At 57.9% G+C, this 22,968-nt stretch overlaps 2 protein-coding genes across 2 annotated transcripts; one reads left to right on the forward strand and one right to left on the reverse strand.

Annotated features, from left to right (window-relative positions):
* Nucleotides 1-236: 236 nt before the first annotated feature.
* NR2E3 (nuclear receptor subfamily 2 group E member 3) lies at nt 237-3,283 on the reverse strand. Its single transcript, XM_088538231.1, has 8 exons — nt 3,226-3,283; nt 2,397-2,547; nt 1,748-1,851; nt 1,440-1,673; nt 1,187-1,368; nt 639-879; nt 458-563; nt 237-369 (listed from the first exon to the last, which is right to left on the reverse strand). Exons 1-8 carry the CDS (start codon nt 3,281-3,283, stop codon nt 237-239), a joined length of 1,209 nt encoding a protein of 402 aa, XP_088394357.1.
* Nucleotides 3,284-9,086: 5,803 nt separating this feature from the next.
* LOC148590979 (uncharacterized) lies at nt 9,087-10,714 on the forward strand. The gene is made up of 5 exons (XM_088538178.1): nt 9,087-9,104; nt 9,732-9,749; nt 9,995-10,196; nt 10,311-10,519; nt 10,631-10,714. The coding sequence occupies exons 1-5, from the start codon at nt 9,087-9,089 to the stop codon at nt 10,649-10,651; spliced, it is 468 nt and encodes a 155-aa protein (XP_088394304.1). The 3' UTR covers nt 10,652-10,714.
* Nucleotides 10,715-22,968: the final 12,254 nt, after the last annotated feature.

Genomic DNA, 22,968 nt, shown 5'->3' on the forward strand with positions numbered 1-22,968 from the left:
GGAAAGGCGCAGTGTCCCAGTGCTGCCCCCAGCACTCCCCTCGCCCAGCACTGTTCCTGCAGGATGCCCCCTCCCAGTGTGGTGTCAGGATGGATGAGCCCTATGGCAGCAGCAGGACTAAATCCCCCCAGGGATGATCCTGAAAGCCAAAACTGCTATTGCTGGGTCATCACAGCGGCCAGTAAATCTGGTTTGGGAGCATCCTGCGGCGCTGGGGGCTTGAGCAGCGGCGTGGGTCAGTTCTTGAACATGTCGCAGAGCAGCTTCTCCATGGGGGTGTTGCCGATGGTGCGGCGGAAGAAGAGGAGCTCCACGCGCTCGGAGGAGATGAAGCGCAGCGCCGGCAGGAGCAGCAGCAGTTTGCCGAACCTGGCGAGGGCGAATGGGACCCGTGGGCTCCCTCCTGCCGCTGGGTCCCAGCCCTAGGAGGGTGCTCAGGGGAGAGCTGGGGTGGTACCTGACGGGCTGCCCGGGGTAGTGCGTCCGGTTGTGCTGGCCCAGCATCACCTGGGACTGGTCCTGCAGGTTCTCTACCTGCTCGGGGTCCTTCAGGCCACGGGTCTCTGGGGAAAAGGACGGGTGTTGGGGCCAGCTGGGGGCCAGCACGAGCTGCCCCCGGCCGCGGCCACCCAGCTCACCTGGCTTGAAGAGCACCACGGCCTTCATGCAGGCGAACTCGGTGGGGTCGACGGCCAGTGCCTTGAAGCGGCTGAGGGTCTCCTGCAGGACACGGACGTCCACGGTGGCAGGCACCAGCTTGCCGGGGGCACCGGGAGCCAGTTCGGGCACGGCCAGCAGTGGGCAGCTCTCCAGGGGCATGGACCACTGGATGGCACAGAGCAGGAACAGCTCGCTCCAGGCTTCCTCCAGCAGGATCACCTGCAGGGACCATGTCAGCCCCGGCTGGGGTGCTCCGGCACCTCCTCGTCCCCCCATCTTGCTCCCCAGCTGGTTAGAGCACATCTGGAGAAGGATGTCCCCCAGCCACAGCATCCCCAGATAGACAGTTCTGGGGCGGCACTGATGCCACCCTAGAGCTGTCTATCTGGTGAACTGCAGTGGCCACCACCACGAGGTGCCCTGACTCCCTCCCATTGCCTCTTTTCCCTGAATCCCCTGGGAAATCCCCTCCCCTGTCAGCCTGGGACCCCCGTGGGTGCCCGTGGATCTGCACCCATGGACCCACCTGGTCACGGAAGGGCAGGTTGGAGAAGACCGGGAGGTTCTTGGCCCACTTGACGGCCATGAAGAGGAGCCGGGCCGAGGTCTCGTAGACGTTTTCGGGGCTGCCCGCCGGGTAGGGCGCTAGCTGGTACTCACCGGCAGCCCGCTCCGGCTCACTGCCCGTCACATCCACGGTCTCGTCGGCTGCACGAAAGCCAGAGCTGCTCACAGCGGTGCCCCCATGGCGTGGTCCCCACCGCCCCCCCGCCACGCACCGTCCTCAGGCTCCAGCTTGGCGCAGGTCTCGGCCGTCATGAGGCTGGCCATGAAGCGGTGGTTGGAGGGCGGCGTGGGCGGCCGCGGCGCGGCGGGCGCCCGCGGGGGCGGGCAGGGGGCCGGCGGGCCCTCACGCGCGCTCGCCAGGTGCTCGGCGGGCAGCTCGGCGTCCAGCTCGATGCTGTCCAGGCGCACCTGGGCCGTGCTGCGTGGCTGCCGCTCATTCTGCACGGCTGCGTGGCACAGGGACGCCGTGAGCCCCACGCGGCCCTGACGCCGCTGCCGCCACCCACCGCCCCGCGCTCACCATCCTTGTTCATGCCTGCTTGCAGGCACTTCTTCAGCCGGCAGGCCTGGCACTGGTTACGGTGCGCCTTGTCCACGGGGCACAGCCCCGTCCCCGCCTGGCACCTGCAGGAGCAGAGGTGGCACCCGCTCTGCCCCGTGGGTGCCCTGTCCCCCCAGGTGCCCTCCCTCCAGGTGTGTCCTCTCCTTCCCATGGGTGCCCCAATGGGCAACCGGTCTCATGGTTGGGTGCTGTGTCCCCTCTGGGTGCCCTGCTCTGATGGGTGCCCTGCCCCCTACGGGTGTCCTGTCCCCCAAGGGTGCTCTGTCCCAGTGGGTGTCCTCCCCGCCCCCATCAGCATCCTGCCCCAACAACTGCCTTGCCCTGATAACATCCTGTCCCCACACTGGGTGCCTGTCCCCTGTGGGTGTCCTGACCCCCAGGCATGCCCTGTCCCCCCTTAGGTGCCCTCTCCTAGGTTCCCTGTCCCCCCAGGGCACCCCATGCCCCAGTGACTGCTCTGCCCCATGGAGTCTCCTACCCAATTGGGTGCCCTCTCCCTGCATCGCTGCCTTGGCCCCCAAACCCCGTGTCCCCCAGGCACCCCGTGCTCCCCGGGGTGCCCTGTCCCCCGGCGTCCCCACCCCAAGCGCTGCCCGCCGGCCCTCACCTGTAGATGAGTTTCCTCCGCACGCTGCGCTTGAAGAAGCCGCTGCAGCCGTTGCAGGCGTAGATGCCGTAGTGCTTCCCGCTGCTCGTGTCCCCGCACACCTTGCACAGCAGCACGGGGCTCAGCGCCTTGCCGGGGGCCGGGCTCAGCCCTGTGGGAGTGGAGCGGTGACGCTCGGGGTCTCTCCGATCCCCCAGGACCGTGCCGGCATCCTGCTCACAGCCATGGGATCACCCGGCCACCTCCGTGTCTCCCGGTGCTTCAGGTGACTGGCAAGACCCTGCGGGTGCCCTGGGCGCATCCCTGCTGCTGCCTGGGTGTCCTGGAGAAGGAGCTGGGACCATGCTGTCCGGGAGGGTTGCAGCTGGGGACTGCCCCGGGGAAAGGCCGTGCACGGGGAGCACAGGTATCCTGGTCCCATGGCCAGGGCCCCTGGTGTCCCAGCAAGGGGCCGCGATTGGGGATCACAGTCACCCTGACAGGGCTCTGCATGCAGGGTGTCCTGACATGGACTATGGCCATGGCAGGTATCCCAGCTAGAGCCCACCGGCACCCTGGAGAAGTGCTACGGCCAGGGACGGGGCATCCTGGTGAGGTGCCATGCCCGCGACTGTGGGCATCCCAGAGAAGTCTCATGGCTGGGGACCCCAGGCTTCCTGGAGAAACACCATGGCCGGAGACCATGGGCATCCTGGAGGAGCGCTGTGGCTGGGGGTCACAGGCATCCTGGAGAAGCACCACGGATGGGGCCACCAGGCATCCTGAGGCACCTCGCGGCGCAGGGCCGCGGCGGGGGCACCGTGGGCACCGTGGGCACACCGCGTCTTACCCGAGGAGCCGTCCTCCAGCCCGGCGCTCACCACGGACCCAGTGGGCGATGCGGCCATGGCAGGAGCAGCCCGCAGTGCTCCTGCTCCTCAGCGCGGGAGGCTGCGGGGCCGTGGGCGCGCGGCGGGCTCTGTGGCACCCGGCGCGCTCGCCTTGCTCTCTTCAAGGCAGCGCTGGGCAGATTAGCGGCGAGCGCTGTGTAAGCAGATGCCCGCTTGTCATCGTCTTAATCTTTAGTGCCGCCGCGCGGGGGGGGATCAATCAGCCACGCGATGAAGAATTAAAAAGGTGCTGAGCCCCCACCGGCAGCCCGGTAACCCTAAACCCCGCGACACCGAAGACGACGGGTGCCCTCCTGCCTCCAGCCATCGCCTCACAGGGACCCGGACAGGCTGCGGTGTGTCCCCAACACCAGTGTGACCAGGCAGAGAGCAGCCAGCAGTCCCCAAAGGGGGATGTGCGAAGGGGGAGACACCAGCACAAACCACCCTCCATCCCCAAGCCGGATCCCGCCTGTGCAGCGCTGGGATTGCGGCCGCGGGGCAGCAGCCGCCACGGCGTGGGGTGGCAGGGGGACGAGGGGGAAGGGGTTGTTATGGGGTGCTCAGGGGCTGGAGGGCCACCTGGTTTGGGGGGAGGAGGGTATGTCCCAGCACCCCCAGCCCAGGGCGCCCGCGGGGCCCTGTAAGCGCATAAGCCCTTAGCTAAGGAGTTTAGAGCCGAATCGCCAAAAGTGGTAATTAAAGAGCAAGACCCCCCGCCTCGCTCCCCCTGCCCTTCGCTGCCCCCAAAGCAATTAATTACAAGCCCTGACGGGGGTGGGAGCTAATGACAGCAGCGCCGGGAGCCACTTGGTCCCCTTCCCCCGGCCCCCTCCTGGCTTTGAGGGGGGTGGCAGGGACTGAGGTCCGATGTGGGGCCGCTCTCATCACCCCCGAGGCCGCAGCGCCCGCCCTGCTCAGCGTCGTCAACCCGCTCAGCCCCCGGCGCGGTGGCAGCGCCGCCCCGGAGGTGACCGCAGTGGTGGCTCCGGGCCGCGCGTGCCCGGCCCCGTGCCCGCGACGCCGGCGCCTCCGTCCCCCTTCCGACACCGGCCGCGGTGGCTCCGGCCGGGCCCTCCGGGCGCTGACGCTGCAGGTAGCCCCGGCCAGGTGGCCCGGCCGTTATGCAACCGCCGCTAAGGCCTCGGGTGCCAGGGCAGCACAATTTGGGATTTGAGGACTTGAGCCTTTAAACCAGAGCTCGGCCAGGCCCCCACGCGCCGCCCGGCGTGAGGCCGCCACTCCTGCGGCTTCTCCCTTGCTGCCACGCGCTGTCCTCCTGGGTCCCCTCCCTTGCTGAGGACTCACAGATGTGACACGAGCGGCCTGGGAAGGGCAGCAGGACCCTGCGGGCTCAGCCGTGGGGCTGCCATGGGGTTCTCCTGAGCTCAGGGGAAGTGGCTGGCCATTTGGTTGGGGTCCAGGATTCCAGGCACACGCTGGGCTGAGCTGAAGCAGTGTCACAGGCCACTGCACCCCTCTGTCACGCTGCACTGCAGGACCCCTTCAAAACCCATGCACAGCAATCCCTTCACCACCCATGGACTGCGAGGTGCCTCGATCACCCACGGACTGTGAGGTCTCTCTATCATCCATGGACTGCAAGGTGCCGCCATCATCCATGGACTGTGACGTGCCTCGAGCACCCATGGACTGCGAGGTCCCTCCCTCATCCATGGACTGCAAGGTCCCTCCATCATCCATGGACTGTGAGGTCCCTCCCTCATCCATGGGCTGTGAGGTGCCTCCGTCGTCCATGGACTGCAAGGTCCCTCCATCATCCATGGACTGTGAGGTCCCTTCATCACCCATGGGCTGCAGGATCCCTCCATCACCCAACAGCTGTAGCCTCCATCCATCACCCTGGACTGCAAGGTCCCTCCATCATCCATGGACTGTGAGGTCCCTTCATCATTCATGGACTGTGAGGTCCCTTCATCACCCACGGGCTGCAGGATCCCTCCATCACCCAACGGCTGTAGCCTCCACCCATCACCCTGGACTGCATCCTCCCTCTGTCACCCCAGGTTCTCAGCACACCAGGAGGCCCCATCCCCTCTGGTAGCACCCCGACCCCCTGCCTCAAACCCTGCGGTCTCAAATCCTGACCTAGATCTCTGACAGCCGCCATCTGTAGCAGCGGCCGTCCTCCTCCCTCAGCAGAATTATGACGCTGAGTTAATGCGCAGAGGAGCAAGCTGTCAGATTGCTCTGCCCCGATCCCTTTGACAGGGCTTAGGTGCTTCGAGATCATTTAGAACATCCTCAGTCCTTCAAAAATAACCCCATGTGCCCAGCCAGGGGTGTCAGGGCACCCCAGGATGCTGGGACACCCACCCTTAGGACCGTAGTGGTGCTCTTGGTGCCACAGTAGGGCTTGGTGAGCTGGGGCTGGAAGTCACCCGTGCTGCACATCCTTGGGGTGCAGGATAGACCCGCAGCATGTGCATGTTGGTGCAGGGTGGGCATCACCCTTGGTGCTGGATGCTGGTTCCTCACTCTCTATCTGCTGAGCTTCAGCCCCAAAACACATCATCCTCCCAGCACAAGACCCCGCTCCAGCCCCAGTCCCCTGGCACGTGGCCCCGCAGCTCCCTCCTCGCCCGCTCTGCCGGGTGCCGTAGCCACGGGCACCGTCCCAGCGAGGTGCAACCGCGGCCCCGGGCAGGACCCAGACCCTGGGTGCCTCCGGCCCGGCGCCGTGTGCTGATTTGGCTAATTTATGGGCCGGGCTGTGCTCCCCTCCTCTTAGTCAGTAAAAAGCCAGCTCTGGCGCGGGGATTTGGGAGGGGGGATTAGCTGCGCCAACCATCTGCTACCAGGCCAATAATCATCGCCGTGAGGAAATCCAATAATTAAAAAAATATTGTTGCCACCCGCCGCTCCCACAGCTTGCCCTGGCGCCACGTGTCCCCGCAGTGCTGTGGGTCATGGTGCTCACCCTGCCCCATCCCTCAGGGCACTTGTGGGTCCCCTGCCAGCCCAGGAGCTGCCGGTGCTCGACGGGGCGGTTTGAGAGGAGAGCCCTTGGCAGACGCAGCACAAGCAGCGTCGCTGCCAGGCCTGATGCCACCGTCGAAGGGCGGATGCTGGGACCACCACAGTGCTCGGGGTGCACCAGTGGGCCAAGCAAGGGCGAAGCGACGTGAAGGAGCAAACGTTAAACCCACAGCGGGGTCGTGACTCAGCTCCGTGACAGACGCTGGGGCAGATGCCACGGGATTACTCAGCCTAAAACCTTGGAATTTGCTCCCCCCCTCACCCCAGCAGGCAGAGAGCATTTAATTACTAATTTACTAATTACCCGAGGATGCTGCCGACAGGCTCAAAAACGCCTGCCGGGGAGGCAGCCCTGGGGCTGGCTGGTCCCTGCTGGCCGTAATCCGCTGGGCAGCCCTGGCTGTGGAGCCACCGCGTTCGAGGGCATCGCTGTGTGGAGCAGCGCCCGCGCCAGCTCCCGGCAAGGCAGCTCGCTCTGGAGAGCCTGGGTCTGCTGGCCGTGGAAATTTCTGCATGAGGTTCAGCTGCTGAGTCCTCTGGCAGGGCAGAAGGGGAACATTTTGATGGATGAGGCTGGTTCTCCAGTGGGAAGTGCAGGCAGGGAGCTTACCCAAGCAGATTGCCCTTTGAGATTACAGTGGTCCTGCTGCAGGGGTGGGATTTCTCCCTGAGGAACCCCAATCCTTCGGGAAGCCCAGGTGGATTTGGGAATGATCCCAGGAGCAGGAAGATGGGTTTGAGTGTCCCAGCTGCACAGCACCATGCCAAACAGGCAACTGGGCAGGCCAGTGGGGTCTGGCAGGGGACAGTGAGGAACATGAGAAGGTGAGGGGGCTTGGGAGGGATGGTGGGAACCGAGAGGCAATGATGGGGATGAGGAGAGGTTGGTAGGGACCAGGAGGGGATGATGGAGATCCGAAGAGGACAGCATGGATGAGGTGGGGATGATGGCGATCAAGATGAGATGACTGGGGATAAGGATGGCATGACGAATACCAGAAAGGGTTGGTGGGGACCAGAAAGTGATGGTGGCAATCAGGATGGCATGATGGGGATCAGATGGGGTCGATGGAACCTGGTAGGGAGCAGGAGGGCATAATGTGGACCACGTGGGGACTAGGAGAGGAAAATTGGGATCAGGAGGGGATGATGGAGACCAGGAGGGAACAGTGAGGATGCAGAAGGTTTGATTCTGACCAGGAGGGGATCTGGAGAAGGTGATGGAGACCAAGAGGAGAAGAGAACGTCTAGGATGTGGGACGAATGTGGGACTCTGCCAGCCCCATGACACCTCCAGCAGCACCAGCAGGTGGTTGTGAAGAGTTAACAAGGTCACCTGGCACTCAGCAGTCACCTGGGCCCAGGGGAGGTGGCTGCCAGGCCTGGGCTCTGGTTTCACGGCTAATTAGCTCTCATTTATTGGCAGCTCTGTCTCCCTTTGTGCACCTGTAGGGAGGGCAGCAGCCTGCAGCCTTGCTGTGATAAATGATGCTGTGGGTTCCGAGGTCACCGGATGACAAAGGGCTGCGTGGTGACAGCTCCCACATCAGCCTCTCCAAGACCCGCCAAGGCCTTCGCTGACCCCCAGTACAAGGATTAAAGTTTAATGTGGCTCCGCGGCTGACCTGGCCTGCGAAACCCTGCGGCGCACCTCTCTCCGCGTGCGGCCCTGGTGCTTGATCTGACAGGACTGGGGCCAGCGCACACAATCCTCTTCATTGGTGGCAGCTGGGCAGCCACCATCTGGGGTGGGCAAGCCATGAACCGGGGCTCCATCCCTACGCTGATGCCACTGCAGGAGGGTTGCAAGAGAGGGTGAGCAGCAAGCTGGGTTTGTTCCCCCTGGGATGGGCCCCAGCACGCCGTGGCCTTCAATGAGCGAGGATGGGCTCTGTGCCATGGGCTTGCAGTGGTCAGGCCGGTTGGGACAGTCTGGGCGCATTCCCACAGCCCCCCTCTCACGTTCCCAGACACGTGGAAGCGGGGATGTTCTCGCCTCACCCTGGCACCAAGCGCTGCAGAAAGCACCGCGCTCTCTCGCAGCCTGTCGCCAGCGTGTGGACCCCGCTGTCCAGGCCCCACCGTGCGCCGCTGGGTGCAGAGAGCCGAGCACTGGCCAGACGCCTCCACTCTGGACCAACGCCGGGAGCGTGTGAGTGTGTGGCATCCATGGGAATGCGGGCAAAGTGCCAGGATGAAGGTTTGCCCTTCCTGGTCCCTTGCTCCCCTGCCCCTTGGTCTGGGGGCTGACGGGGCTCCAAATCCAGGTGCAAGGAGCCACGGCAGTGCTCGGCGCTGCACAGCGTCTGCCCGCACAGGCCAAAGGCCCCCTTGCCACCAAGCCTCATGCCATCAACTCGATGGTTCATTCCAAAGCCCAGGCAGCGCAGCAGTATCCGCATCGGCTACAAGATCTTTGCAAATACCTCCTGGGAGACTAGAGAGAGGGCAACAAGAGGGAATTGCTCTGTTTCAACCACAAAGCGGGAGCTGGGCTTTTACCTTGTTCCCACAGGGCTCCAAGGGTTTCACTGGGCTGCTGTGAAGGGCCCAGCGGGGCAGGTCAGAGGCCGGATTTGGAGCGTTGCCGAGTGTGGCCATGGCCCCGGGGGCTGCCAGGTGTGAGGGAAGTGGGGGCTGGCACAGCGCCCCGGAGAAGGGCAGGGCTGAGTGCCGGGGCTCTGCTTTCCAACGGGGTTTGTGGCGCCTGGCAGCTGTGGCGCCCAGCAGCCTCACGTCTTGGGTAGGGGTGTCCCCAAGCCCAGCCTGAGCGTAGTGTCCATGTCCCCTGTTGACTGGATATCCCTTCTTCTCTTTGCAGATGAACCTCCTCTCTCAGGTAATGAGGGCAGGGGAAGCCACACCACTGCCCTTGCTGTTGCCCTGGCTCTGGCCTTGCGCCCGGACGGCTGGTGATACTGGTGTGACACTGTTGATGAGTCCCCCGCAGCCTGAGACCGGCCACCTCTCAGAACCAACCTCTTACCTTGACCCCCACACTCCCGTATTTTGGGGCAGCAGGATGCTGGGTGCCCTCAGGAATCCCCTCACTTGAAGGCTGCCCACAGGGTCCGTCCCCTTGGCCACAGCACCCAGCACTGGTGGCCTCCCCAGGTGTAGGATGGCTATCCTGGCTGGCTGCCGGGTGCCAGGAGGGGCCGGGTATGATGCTGAGGATCCCGGCAGGGCCCGTATTTTAGCTGGCGGTGCCAAACGGCTGGTGCACAGCAGCCTCTTCTCTGTTCCACGTCTCTTCTCAGGTGAGCGCCATGGCCAAGGCTGTGTCCGGCGTGGATGGGCCCTTCCTGCAGCCCTGGAGCTGGCTGCGCGCCTGGGTGCGAAGGAGGTTTGGGGGGCACGAGCGCACAGGGCAGAGCGGGGACAGGGCAGGTTGCGTCCTGGTGGGGTAGCTCGGGCTCTTGGTCCCAACATGCTCAGGACTGAGCCTCGGTGTTTGTCCCTCCAGGTGAGCAGCTCCACACAGGTAAGCACTGGCACGTGGCAGTAGGTGCCCACAGACCTAGCCCCTTGGGCTGGACAGGGACAGCTGCCCAGCCCCTTCACAGAGGGTTGTCCATGGAGCACACAAGGAAGGGCAACCCACTGGGGCTGACGGGGGAGCAGCTGAAGCGGCAGGTCAGCCCCATGCCCCAAACACAGACTTGCGCCAGGCTGCCAACGTCCTCCTTGCCGGGGCCTTGGGTGGCCCTGACGCGCACCCGTCACCAGGCCACAGCCGGCGTGGCGAGCACGGCAGCATTCTTCCTCTGTGAGGGCCTGCTGGGCCAGCACTTCGACGTGGTGCCCAATGGGGCGGCCGAGCCCCAGCTCGGCGACCTCTTCCTCTTCCCGCTGGCCTCGGTGGGCCCTGGCTGGTGGGGCGCCCACGCCGGTGTCTACTGTGGGGACGGGGAGATCATCCACCTGGAAGGTGAGACAAGGGCCGGCGACGGCGCCGAGCTGGGCACCGCTGGCCATGGCACCGCATCCCTGCCTGCAGGTGCTGCCAGCCCCGGCTCAGGGCCCTTCCCGGAGAACGGGACAGGCATTGTGGCCAAACACAGCAAGAGCCACCTCCTGAGGACGCGGGGCCCGGCCAAGGTGCTGCGGAAGAAGGGAGGCCTGGATTGGGCGGCGCTGCGGCAGCGGGTCCGCGTGGCCATGGACGGGCCGGTGGAGTACAATGCTGCCACCTGCAACTGCGTGCACTTCGCGCTCGCCCTGCTGGGCCTGGGCCAGCTCGGCGTGGGCACGGTGCGTTGGCATGGCCGCTGTGCAAGCCGGGCTCCCTGAGCTGCCTGCACCGCTGCCCTGCACTGTGAGCAAGTGCCCGTGGGGTATCATCGGTGACACCTTCTCTGCTAGATCTCCCCGACGCTGCAGTGAAGGAGGCTGCGATCCAGCCTGGAGCCTCTCCTTTACCGGAGCGTTGTCCCCTGGGCTGGCCGCAGGATTCGGGAAGGAGCTGCCTTGCTGGAGCAGCCTCTTCAGCTTCAATCTCTCTCCTTTCTTTTTACCTGTGCTAATAAAAGCTTGACCGCAAGTGAGTGTGGGCTGCCTTATGGAGGGAGGAGATGGGTGGCAACGTGCATGACAGAGGGATGCCGTGACCCTCTGCGTGGCCCTGGGGAAGAGCAGGGGCGAGATGGGAGAGGGGCTGTGGTGGCTGGCGATGGCGAGAGGGCTCATGTGGTGGGTGCTGACACCACCGTGGGATGCCACCGGGCCCAGGCAAAGCCGGGGGTGCCGGCACCTGCTCCCGGCTTGTCCTTCCCAAAGCCCTGGTCCCGAGGCAGCCCTGAGGATGCTGGGTGCTCAGGGGCACTTGATGGTGTCGTGGGAGGTGCCAGAGGCAGCGGAACAGGACCACAGTGGGAACAGACAGAAGCGACTGATGCAGTGCTGAAATGGCTTCAGAGCATGAACCAGGTGCACGTTTTTCACTGGTGCCTTTTCACTGTTGCTGTCTCCTTTTGGGAATTTCATATCAGCTGCCGCTGGTCAAGGCTGGTGTGTCCTCTCCTGCGGCAAAGGTTATCTGACCCAAGGCACCCTCGAGGCAGCACGTGGTTTTGAAGAAAGATCCCAGGCCCTTAGCTCTCCTCTGGCCCTCAAAGATAAGCTGATGCTTCCTTGGCTGCTGGCATTAAACTGTGTTACGAAAATATTCCCCTTCCATTTTTATTGCCTATCTTCTTGGTCACTCTGTGAATTCCCCACAATAAGGACAGAGCCACAGTAGCAGCAGTGGGGGAGTGTTTAACACAGATTTTCACTGCTTCAAAACCAGAATGTTTTAATCAAGGGACTCAAACTAGATGGCAGTGGTCTTAAAAGGGAAAGATAACATAAAAATGGGAGTCCTGTGCTGGTTTTGAGATGGCTTTTGGATCTGGAGGCACGTCTCCAGGAGTGGCCACGTCACCTGCAGCTACTCTTGTAGTTAATCTGTTTAGGTCTAGGTGACAAAAATGGCATCAGCAACTTTGTCTGCCTGATATTTAAAGGGTGAAAAATTTTCTTAGACGTTCTCCGAAGCTTTTTTTTTTTTTTTTTTTTCTACTTTCTCTTTCACTTCTGGGAATGTTCAGCATTGGCTGTTTATCCAGCTGAACCAGGAGTTTCCACTCTCCTCCACCCCAAACAGCCAGGAGCGGATGCACTTCTCAACACTGCACCAAGCGGAGCGCTCACTGCCCCCGGCTGCTCCAGCCCCATCAGGACGAGCAGTGGGAAACCCACTGGACCCCCAACTGACAAGGTGAGGTGTAGAGAAATGCTGTGCTGAGGGTCTGCACCACCTGCACCTTGCTGATAATGTACAGGGCAGTGTTAGTGAATTGTCATTGGCCAGCGGGGAATGAGGAGCTAGCTGCTTCGGGTAAACAACTGTGCAGAACTGAGAAGGGCCTATGTGGTCAGGACCTAGCAACCCTCCTAACAACCAACCATAACGAGCCTGGAAATCCCTCAGATGCTTGTAGGTATAAATATAGGCGCACTTTGGCTAATAAACGAGCAAGATTCTTAACTCACATTGAGTGTACGTCTTGACTCTGGCTGACTTCCTACAGTGAGGGTGCTCCCAGTCCTGCAAAGGAGATGCAACACAACAGGTTGTGCACGCCTGTACTGCAAAAGATCCGTGAACAGCTGCGAACAGCAATGTCAGAAAGGAAAATGACAAATAACAAGGAGTATTGCATGGGATGGATGGCTTTTAACTCTTCACAGCTAGTAGAGCAAGCACGTTCAAGGTTTAGTGAAGATAGAAGATGACCTGCTGTTTTTCTAGGGAAGAAAAGGGGGGGAGGGAAGAAAAGAGGGAGGAGGAAGAAAAGGAGGGGTGGGGAAGGTTTCCTGCAGACTGAAATGCTGTTTCTCTTTTAATTTTACGGAAGGGTGGCACCTCGTTAAGTAAAAAGACCGGTTTAGCTAAAGGGTGACCAGACATGTATGGAGGAGCCTTCATCACCAGAGGGCAGGATGGGAGCACGCCGGATGAGTGAGCTGATCTAGAGTGCTCTAGGTAGCAGAGGTTGTGGCCGGCGAAGAAGGGTCTCTTTTGGACACGGACAATGGGATATTGAGAGCACAACAGCAGCGTCTAGGCTCTGTTTAGGTCATATTTCAGGACCTTATTAGAAGTGGCAGAGTCTTTCCAGGACCCCCACTGGATGATTGTTGCTACCTGGAAAGGAGAGCTAGGCAAGGACAGCTGTAGGAGGCCTTCTCTTCTGGGAGAAGCCCTAGCTGCCACTAGTGACCTCTCATGGTAGTTGCTTATCCGAAGTACTTGGGATCTTTGATCCCACGTGGTCTTTGCTCAGAGTGGCTCAAGCACTCTGTAAGTCTATACTAATAGTGTACACTTCCTCAGATCTGGTCAGGAGACCATTTCTGGGCTCACGCAGAGCCCTTTCCCCAGTAGCCGGTGGAGTTGCTGCATCACCTTTTGCAGAGGCCTCAACCCCGACAGGCCCTCTGAGAGCAGATGCAGCTCTACAGGTCTCGTGCTGCTGGGGCTGCTGGGTGGTCAAGGGCCTGGAGCCCAGCTCATATTCTCCTCATCCCGCCTGTGAGCGAGAAGGATGGCAGGAGCACTGGGTGGATTTTTCCAAGCAAACAGCCAGCCAGGGCTTGCTTGTCCAAACCCTGTAGGCAACAGGGTTTCGATTTCTACAGCCTTGGGACCCTTTCTGAGGATCAACAAGTGATGGGGAGAGATGGGATCCACCTCCCCAAGATGGGCACATGTTTCTCTCTCCAACAGGCTGGCCAGTTGGGTATGGAGGGCTTTAAACTAGGAGAGTTGGGGAAGGGGAGGGTTCCAGAGATAGGGCGGTCAGCAAAAGGTGTCTTGAAATGCTTCCAGCAGGTGTATGCAGCCAGGACAGTTCATGTTGCACAGGACTATGGAGGATCCTCTTGCAACCTCAGCCTTTTGGTGATTCTCTTATCCTTATCGCTAGTAGGAGCAGGCCCACTCAGGTTGGATACCTGAGCTGCCCCAGGCTGCCCTGGGTGGCTGGGCACGGTCATGGCCTTTGCGGAGATGGGGCTGTTTTGGGCAAGGAAGCAGGGGACCTTTTTCAGCTCTTTTTAACAAGGAAACTCCATCCCCGCTGGCTTCAGCAAGCATTTATTCATCTTCTTTTTGCATACGTTTTGCAGAGAGGGACAGACGCTCTAGAGTTTTTGTTCTTCAAGGGTGTTCATGGTCGGAGGATCTTTGAGGATGTTGAGAACAACCAGCCACAAATTGGAGACATGCTATTATTTCCACTTGAGGGTGATAGTCCCACTCTTCAAACCAGCTATATACACACTTGTGCCGTGTATTGTGAAGAAGGAGAGCTAATCTGCCCCAAGGCGCCCTTGACGCAGCACACGGTTAATGTTTAGATCAAGGTGTCCATAATAAAATCGGGTTGCTCCAAGGTTCATTTTGTTTTCTGTGCTTTTGCTTTCACTTGTGTGAGAACATTGGCAGTGTCTCAGGCTGAACTGGGAGTTTCCATTCTCCTCCACCCAAAACTGGCAGCAGCAGGTGCATTTGCTGACATTGCACCAAGCGGAGCGCTCACTGCCGCACGGCTGCTGCAGCCCCGTTAGGACGAGCCAAACGATCCCCACTGGACCCCAATTGACAAGGTGAGGGTGCTCCCAGCCCTGCAAAAGGGGCGCATCACAACGGGTTGTGCATGCCTGTACTGCCAATGACCCATGAACGCCTGCAAACGGGAATGCGAGCAAGGAATGACAGGTACCAAGGACTGTTGGAGGAGTCTGCATGGGACAGATGGCCTTTTAGTGGAGGAAACAGTCCTAAAACCTAGTAGGACCAGGCACGCTCAATGTGTAGCTTGTATGGAGAGGGACCAGCTACTTTGCAAGGGAAGGGAAGAGGGAGGACCAAGGTGGGCGAGGTTTCATGCAGACTGAAATGCTGTTTCTCTTTTATTTTTACAGATGGGTGGCACCTCGGTAAGTGAAAAGCTTTTCCTGGACTCCCTCTTTTCCCATGTCTCTCCACGAGCACGATGAACGGTGTTTCCAGGGACAGCTTTAGGCAGAGGAAAAGTGAGCAAAGAGAGCGCAGGAGCCTCCATTGCCAGAGGCCGGGCTGGCAGCAGGTCGGATGAGTGAGCTGCCCTGGCTGCTCCAGGTGCCTGGGCAAGGGTGTGGGCTCTGCAGAGAGGGGGCTGTTTCCGTCAGGGACTAGGAACGATGAGAGAGCAGCTAACAAACCGAGCGGGCGCAGCAAATTGTGCAGCACTTAGCAGAGAACACGGGGAGAAGGTGCGTTCCTTTCCCATTCCAGCAGTGAACGTTTCCTCAAATACATCCAGAAACACAGGAAGTCCCATGTGAATAGGAGGCAAAACGTCTTGACTGTGAGGGTGGCAGAGCACTGGAACAGGTTGCTCAGAAAGAGCGTGGAAATACTCAGAACCCACGTGGACACATAAGTGGGCAACATGCTCTAGGTGACCCTGCTTGAGGAGGGAGGATGAACTAGGTGATCTCTGGAGGTCCCTTCTTACCTCAATCTTTCAGGGATTCTCTGATTGTAGTGGAGATGAGGAGCAGGAACTCTCAGAGTAGTGTGTGAATTGAAAAGGACTTGCTGCTTTGCTAGGTAAGGAAATGGGGAGGACCAAGATGGGGAGGCTTCATGCAGACTGAAATGCTTTTTCCCTTTCATTTTTACAGATGAGTGTCTCTCAGGTGAGTAAGAACAACTTTGTTGGACTCCCTCTTTTCCCACGTCCCTTCACAAGGCACCATGAGCAGTGTTCACAGGGACTGCTTTAGCTTGAAGAAAGAGCACGACTGCCAGAGGCACCGAGCAGACACAGCAGTGTCTGGGCTCTGCTTAGACGTTTGAGGACCTTATTGAAAGGTGTGGGGGCTCTCTGGGACCCCTAAGGAACTAGGGGGTCATTGCTGCTACCAGGAAAGGGGAACTAAGCCAGGAGGCCTTAACTTCTTCTGGGAGAAGCTGTATGTAGGTGCAGCTGCCCCTACTGAGCTCTCTTGGTTATCCTTGATCTGAAGGAGGGACCTTTCATCCACACGGCCTTTGACTACGGCAGCTCAAGCACCCTCTGAGTCGCTGCTAGGGAGATGCCTACATAAGAGGCTGGCCTAGAGCACCCAACTCTCCAAGCGCCGGGAGCAGATGCAGCAGTTGTTGTGCAGCCAAATGCAAGATGGCCCCTTCGTTTCCAAACCTGATAGTGTACACTGCCTCAAATCTGGTCATGAGACCATTTCTGGGCTCACACAGAGCCCTTTCCCCAATAGCTGGTGGAGTTACTACATCAGCCGTGTCAGAGGCCTCGACCCAGACAGGCCGTCTGAGAGCAGATGCAGCTCTACAGGTCTCGTGCTGCTGGGGCTGCTGGGTGGTCAAGGGCCTGGAGCCCAGCTCATATTCTCCTCATCCTGCCTGTGAGGCTGGCAGGAGCACTGGGTGAATTTTCCAAGCTAACAGCTGGATGTGCCAGGGCCAGCCAGGGAAGTTCATGTTGGACATGACTATGCAGGATCCTCTTGCAATCTCAGCCTTTTGGTGATTCTCTGATCCTTACCGCTAGTCGGAGCAGGCCTACTCAAGGTACTGCTCAGGTTGGAAAGTTGAGATGCCCCACAGGGCTGGGCATGGTTATGGGCTTTGTGGAGAGGAGGCTGTTTTGGGCAGGGACAACAGCACCTTTTTTAGCTCCTTTTAAGAAGGAAACTCCATCCCTGCTGGCTTCACAAACCACTTATCCATCTTATTTTCCCATACGTTGCTTATATTTTGCAGAGAGAGATAGAAGCGGTAGAGTTTTTGCTTTACCGGACTGTTCATTGTCAAAGCATCTTTGAGTCCACTGAGGATGACAAGCCGCAAATTGGAGACATCCTATTATTTCCAATGTTGTTTGATCAACCCATTCCATATATCTATAGACACACTGCTGTTTATTGCGAAGAAGGAGAGGTGATACACTTTCAAAGTAAGTCTGTGGCCTCTTGGTTACTTCTCCAATCCCCAACATGTGTGACAAGCCCCAGCTGAAGGAACTGGGACTGTCCCTGTCTTCCCCCTATAGCACGTGGCAAAACAGCTCCAAAAATCAGACATCAAAGCCACCAGTTTGGCACTGGTGGTTGCCAGGAGGCGAGCTCACTGGGGGAAGGCCAGGCGGTATGGGGCTGGGACGATGGCCCCTGTTTTCCTAATGGATGGCCCTTGGAGCCCTCATTGCCCCCAGGGTCCCTGGAGCAGCCATGGAGGCAGTGTTGGCCCTTGCTGGGTTTTCTTTTCCAGACACTGGCGATCCCAAGCACAGTGGCCAAGTCAGCAAGGAAGAGTACCAGAAGATGGTAAAAGAACGGGGAAAATGCCAAATCTACCGGAAAAAGGATGGGATTGACCTCAAGGTTTTCAAAGAAAATGTGCGGAACGCGATGAACATGCAGGCCTCGTACTCGTTCACCGATAATAACTGCATCCACTTCGCCCTCTCCCTCCTGGGCTTGCTGAAATTCTACTGGGAGGAGGTGAGTTGGCAATTCTGGCAGGGGGCAAGTCTGCCCTGACGGGGCACCCTGTGTTCCATGCGGCTCTCCCAAGCTTTAACGCGCCTTTCCTGACAGCCTGAATTTGTGCATTGGGACAGTGAGTTCTACTAGACGTTGGTGTGTCGGCGTGGATGTGCCTCCTGCCCTCATGAGTGCCTCACGTTGTAGGAGTGAAAGCAACACGTTCATCCCGAGGTTGTTGTGTTCTGTTGGAACTCTTCACAACAATAAACATTAGGATGTTTACATGTTTTCTCCGGTCTCTCTCACTGTGTCACAGCTTTTCGGGGCCAGGCCATAGCCAAAATATTCCAGGACAAGGGCACACAGCATGGTAGTGCCATCACAGAGGGGCAGGTTATTTGGAGAAGAGATCGGTTCCTGCCTCACTATGACCTCCTTCCAGGTAGTTGCAGAGAGTGATAAGGTCTCCCTTTGAGGTTCCTCCAGACTCAATAACCCCAGCTCCCTCAACTGCTCCTCATAAGGTCTGTGCTCTGGTCAATGCTGGTGTGTCCTCTCCTGCGGCAAAGGTTGTGTGATCCAAGGCACCCTCGAGGCAGCACGTGGTTTGGAAGAAAGATCCGAGGCCCTTGGGTTACTCTGTGACTTCCCATCAGTGAGGACAGAATAGCAGCAGTGGGGAGTGTTTAGCAGAGGGGAGGATTTTCACTGCTTCGAAAAACAGGATGTTTTAATCAAGTGACTCAAACCAGATGGCAGTGGTCTTAAAAGGGAACGATAACAAAAAAAATGGGAGTCCCGTGCTGGTTTTGAGATGGCTTTTGGATCTGGAGGCACGTCTCCAGGAGTGGCCATGTCACCTGCAGCTACTCTTGTAATTAATCCGTTTAGGTGACAAAAATGGCATCAGCAACTTTGGCTGGCTGATATTTAAAGGGTGAAAATTTTTCTTAGACGTTCTCCAAAGCTCGTTTTTTTTCTACTTTCACTTCGGGGAATGTTCAGCATTGGCTGTTTATCCAGCTGAACCAGGAGTTTCCACTCTCCTCCACCCCAAACAGCCAGGAGCAGAGGCACTTCTCAACACTGCACCAAGTGGAGCGCTCACTGCCCCCGGCTGCTCCAGCCCCATCAGGACGAGCAGTGGGAAACCCACTGGACCCCCAACTGATAAGGTGAGGTGTAGAGAAATGCTGTGCTGAGGGTCTGCACCACCTGCACCTTGCTGATAATGTACAGGGGAGTGTTAGTGAATTGTCCTTGGCCAGCGGGGAATGAGGAGCTAGCTGCTTCGGGTAAACAACTTTGCGGAACTGAGAAGGGCCTATGTGGTCGGGACCTAGCAACCCTCCTAACAACCAACCATAACAAGCCTGGAAATCCCTCAGATGCTTGTAGGTATAAATATAGGCGCACTTTGGCTAATAAACGAGCAAGATTCTTAACTCACATTGAGTGTACGTCTTGACTCTGGCTGACTTCCTACAGTGAGGGTGCTCCCAGTCCTGCAAAGGGGATGCAACACAACAGGTTGTGCACGCCTGTACTGCAAAAGATCCGTGAACAGCTGCGAACAGCAATGTCAGAAAGGAAAATGACAAATAACAAGGAGTATTGCATGGGATGGATGGCTTTTAACTCTTCACAGCTAGTAGAGCAAGCACGTTCAAGGTTTAGTGAAGATAGAAGATGACCTGCTGTTTTGCTAGGGAAGAAAGAGGGGGAGGGAAGAAAAGAGGGAGAGGGAAGAAAAGCGGGGTGGGGAAGGTTTCATGCAGACTGAAATGCTGTTTCCCTTTTATTTTGATGGAAGGGTGGCACCTCGTTAAGTAAAAAGACGGGTTTAGCTAAAGGGTGACCAGACATGTATGGAGGAGCCTTCATCACCAGAGGGCAGGATGGGAGCACGCTGGATGAGTGAGCTGATCTAGAGTGCTCTGGGTAGCAGAGGTTGTGGCCTGGCGAAGAAGGGTCTCTTTTGGACACGGACAATGGGATATTGAGAGCACAACAGCAGCGTCTAGGCTCTGTTTAGGTCATATTTCAGGACCTTATTAGAAGTTGTGGAGTCTTTCCAGGACCCGCATTGGATGACTATTGCTACCTGGAAAGGAGAGCTAGGCAAGGACAGCTGTAGGAGGCCTTCTCTGCTGGGAGAAGCCCTAGCTGCCACTAGTGACCTCTCATGGTAGTTGCTTATCCGAAGTACTTGGGATCTTTGATCCCACGTGGTCTTTACTCAGAGTGGCACAAGCACTCTATAAGTCTATACTAATAGTGTACACTGCCTCAAATCTGGTCAGGAGACCATTTCTGGGCTCATGCAGAGCCCTTTCCCCAGTAGCTGGTGGAGTTGCTGCATCACCTTTCGCAGAGGCCTCGATCCAGACAGGCCCTCTGAGAGCAGATGCATCTCTACAGGTCTCGTGCTGCAGGGGCTGCTGGGTGGTCAAGGGCCTGGAGCCCAGCTCATATTCTCCTCATCCTGCCTGTGAGAGAGAAGGATGGCAGGAGCACTGGGTGGATTTTTCCAAGCAAACAGCCAGCAAGGGTTTGCTTGTCCAAACCCTGCAGGCAACAGGGTTTTGATTTCTACAGCCTTGGGACCCTTTCTGAGGATCAACAAGTGATGGGGAGAGATGGGATCCACCTCCCCAAGATGGGCACATGTTTCTCTCTCCAACAGGCTGGCCAGTTGGGTATGGAGGGCTTTAAACTAGGAGAGTTGGGGAAGGGGAGGGTTCCAGAGATAGGGCGGTCAGCAAAAGGTGTCTTGAAAGGCTTCCAGCAGGTGTATGCAGCCAGGAAAGTTCATGTTGCACAGGACTATGGAGGATCCTCTTGCAACCTCAGCCTTCTGGTGATTCTCTTATCCTTATTGCTAGTAGGAGCAGGCCCACTCAGGTTGGATACCTGAGCTGCCCCAGGCTGCCCTGGGTGGCTGGGCACGGTCATGGCCTTTGCGGAGATGGGGCTGTTTTGGGCAAGGAAGCAGGGGACCTTTTTCAGCTCTTTTTAACAAGGAAACTCCATCCCCGCTGGCTTCAGCAAGCATTTATTCATCTTCTTTTTGCATACGTTTTGCAGAGAGGGACAGACGCTCTAGAGTTTTTGTTCTTCAAGAGTGTTCATGGTCGGAGGATCTTTGAGGATGTTGAGAACAACCAGCCACAAATTGGAGACATGCTATTATTTCCACTTGAGGGTGATAGTCCCACTCTTCAAACCAGCTATATACACACTTGTGCCGTGTATTGTGAAGAAGGAGAGCTAATCTGCCCCAAGGTGCCCTTGAGGCAGCACACAGTTAATGATTAGATCAAAGTGTCCATAATAAAATCAGGTTGCTCCAAGGTTCATTTTGTTTTCTGTGCTTTTGCTTTCACTTGTGTGAGAACATTGGCAGTGTCTCAGGCTGAACTGGGAGTTTCCATTCTCCTCCACCCAAAACTGGCAGCAGCAGGTGCATTTGCTGACATTGCACCAAGCGGAGCACTCACTGCCGCACGGCTGCTGCAGCCCCGTTAGGACGAGCCAAACGATCCCCACTGGACCCCAATTGACAAGGTGAGGGTGCTCCCAGCCCTGCAAAAGGGGCGCATCACAACGGGTTGTGCGTGCCTGTACTGCCAATGACCCATGAACGCCTGCAAACGGGAATGCGAGCAAGGAATGACAGGTACCAAGGACTGTTGGAGGAGTCTGCATGGGACAGACGGCCTTTTAGTGGAGGAAACAGTCCTAAAACCTAGTAGGACCAGGCACGCTCAATGTGTAGCTTGTATGGAGAGGGACCTGCTACTTTGCAAGGGAAGGGAAGAGGGAGGACCAAGGTGGGCGAGGTTTCATGCAGACTGAAATGCTGTTTCTCTTTTATTTTTACAGATGGGTGGCACCTCGGTAAGTGAAAAGCTTTTCCTGGACTCCCTCTTTTCCCATGTCTCTCCACGAGCACGATGAACGGTGTTTCCAGGGACAGCTTTAGCTAGAGGAAAAGTGAGCAAAGAGAGCGCAGGAGCCTCCATTGCCAGAGGCCGGGCTGGCAGCAGGTCGGATGAGTGAGCTGCCCTGGCTGCTCCGGGTGCCTGGGCACGGGTGTGGGCTCTGCAGAGAGGGGGCTGTTTCCGTCAGGGACTAGGAACGATGAGAGAGCAGCTAACAAAGCGAGCGGGCGCAGCAAATTGTGCAGCCCGTAGCAGAGAACACGGGGAGAAGGTGCGTTCCTTTCCCATTCTAGCAGTGAACGTTTCCTCAAATACATCCAGAAACACAGGAAGTCCCATGTGAATAGGAGGCAAAACGTCTTGACTGTGAGGGTGGCAGAGCACTGGAACAGGTTGCTCAGAAAGAGCGTGCAAATACTCAAAACCCACATGGACACATAAGTGGGCAACATGCTCTAGGTGACCCTGCTTGAGGAGGGAGGATGGACTAGGTGACCTCTGGAGGTCCCTTCTTACCTCAATCTTTCAGGGATTCTCTGATTGTAGTGGAGATGCGGAGCAGTAACTCTCAGAGTAGTGTGTGAATTGAAAAGGACTTGCAACGTTGCTAGGTAATGAAATGGGGAGGACCAAGATGGGGGAGGCTTCATGCAGACTGAAATGCTTTTTCCCTTTCATTTTTACAGATGAGTGTCTCTCAGGTGAGTAAGAACAACTTTGTTGGACTCCCTCTTTTCCCACGTCCCTTCACAAGGCACCATGAGCAGTGTTCACAGGGACTGCTTTAGCTTGAAGAAAGGGCACGACTGCCAGAGGCACCGAGCAGACACAGCAGTGTCTGGGCTCTGCTTAGACGTTTGAGGACCTTATTGAAAGGTGTGGGGACTCTCTGGGACCCCTAAGGAACTAGGGGGTCATTGCTGCTACCAGGAAAGGGGAACTAAGCCAGGAGGCCTTAACTTCTTCTGGGAGAAGCTGTATGTAGGTGCAGCTGCCCCTAATGAGCTCCCTTGGTTATCCTTGATCTGAAGGAGGTGACACCTTTGATCCACACGGCCTTTGACTAGGGTGGCTCAAGCACCCTCTGAGTCGCTGCTAGGGAGATGCCTACATAAGAGGCTGGCCTAGAGCACCCAACTCTCCAAGCGCAGGGAGAAGATGCAGCAGTTGTTGTGCAGCCAAATGCAAGATGGCCCCTTCGTTTCCAATCCTGATAGTGTACACTGCCTCAAATCTGGTCAGGAGACCATTTCTGGGCTCACACAGAGCCCTTTCCCCAGTAGCTGGTGGAGTTACTACATCAGCCGTGTCAGAGGCCTCGACCCAGACAGGCCCTCTGAGAGCAGATGCAGCTCTACAGGTCTCGTGCTGCTGGGGCTGCTGGGTGGTCAAGGGCCTGGAGCCCAGCTCATATTCTCCTCATCCTGCCTGTGAGAGAGAAGGATGGCAGGAGCACTGGGTGGATTTTTCCAAGCAAACAGCCAGCCAGGGCTTGCTTGTCCAAACCCTGTAGGCAACAGGGTTTCGATTTCTACAGCCTTGGGGCCCTTTTTGAGGATCAACAAGTGATGGGGAGAGATGGGATCCACCTCCCCAAGATGGGCACATGTTTCTCTCTCCAACAGGCTGGAGATGGAGGGCTTTAAACTAGGAGAGTTGGGGAAGGGGAGGGTTCCAGAGATAGGGCGGTCAGCAAAAGGTGTCTTGAAATGCTTCCAG

Source organism: Tinamus guttatus, unplaced genomic scaffold, assembly GCF_059628265.1.
Source record: "Tinamus guttatus ecotype Peru unplaced genomic scaffold, ASM5962826v1 Tinamus_guttatus_pri_ptg000942l, whole genome shotgun sequence".
NCBI lineage: Eukaryota > Metazoa > Chordata > Aves > Tinamiformes > Tinamidae > Tinamus > Tinamus guttatus.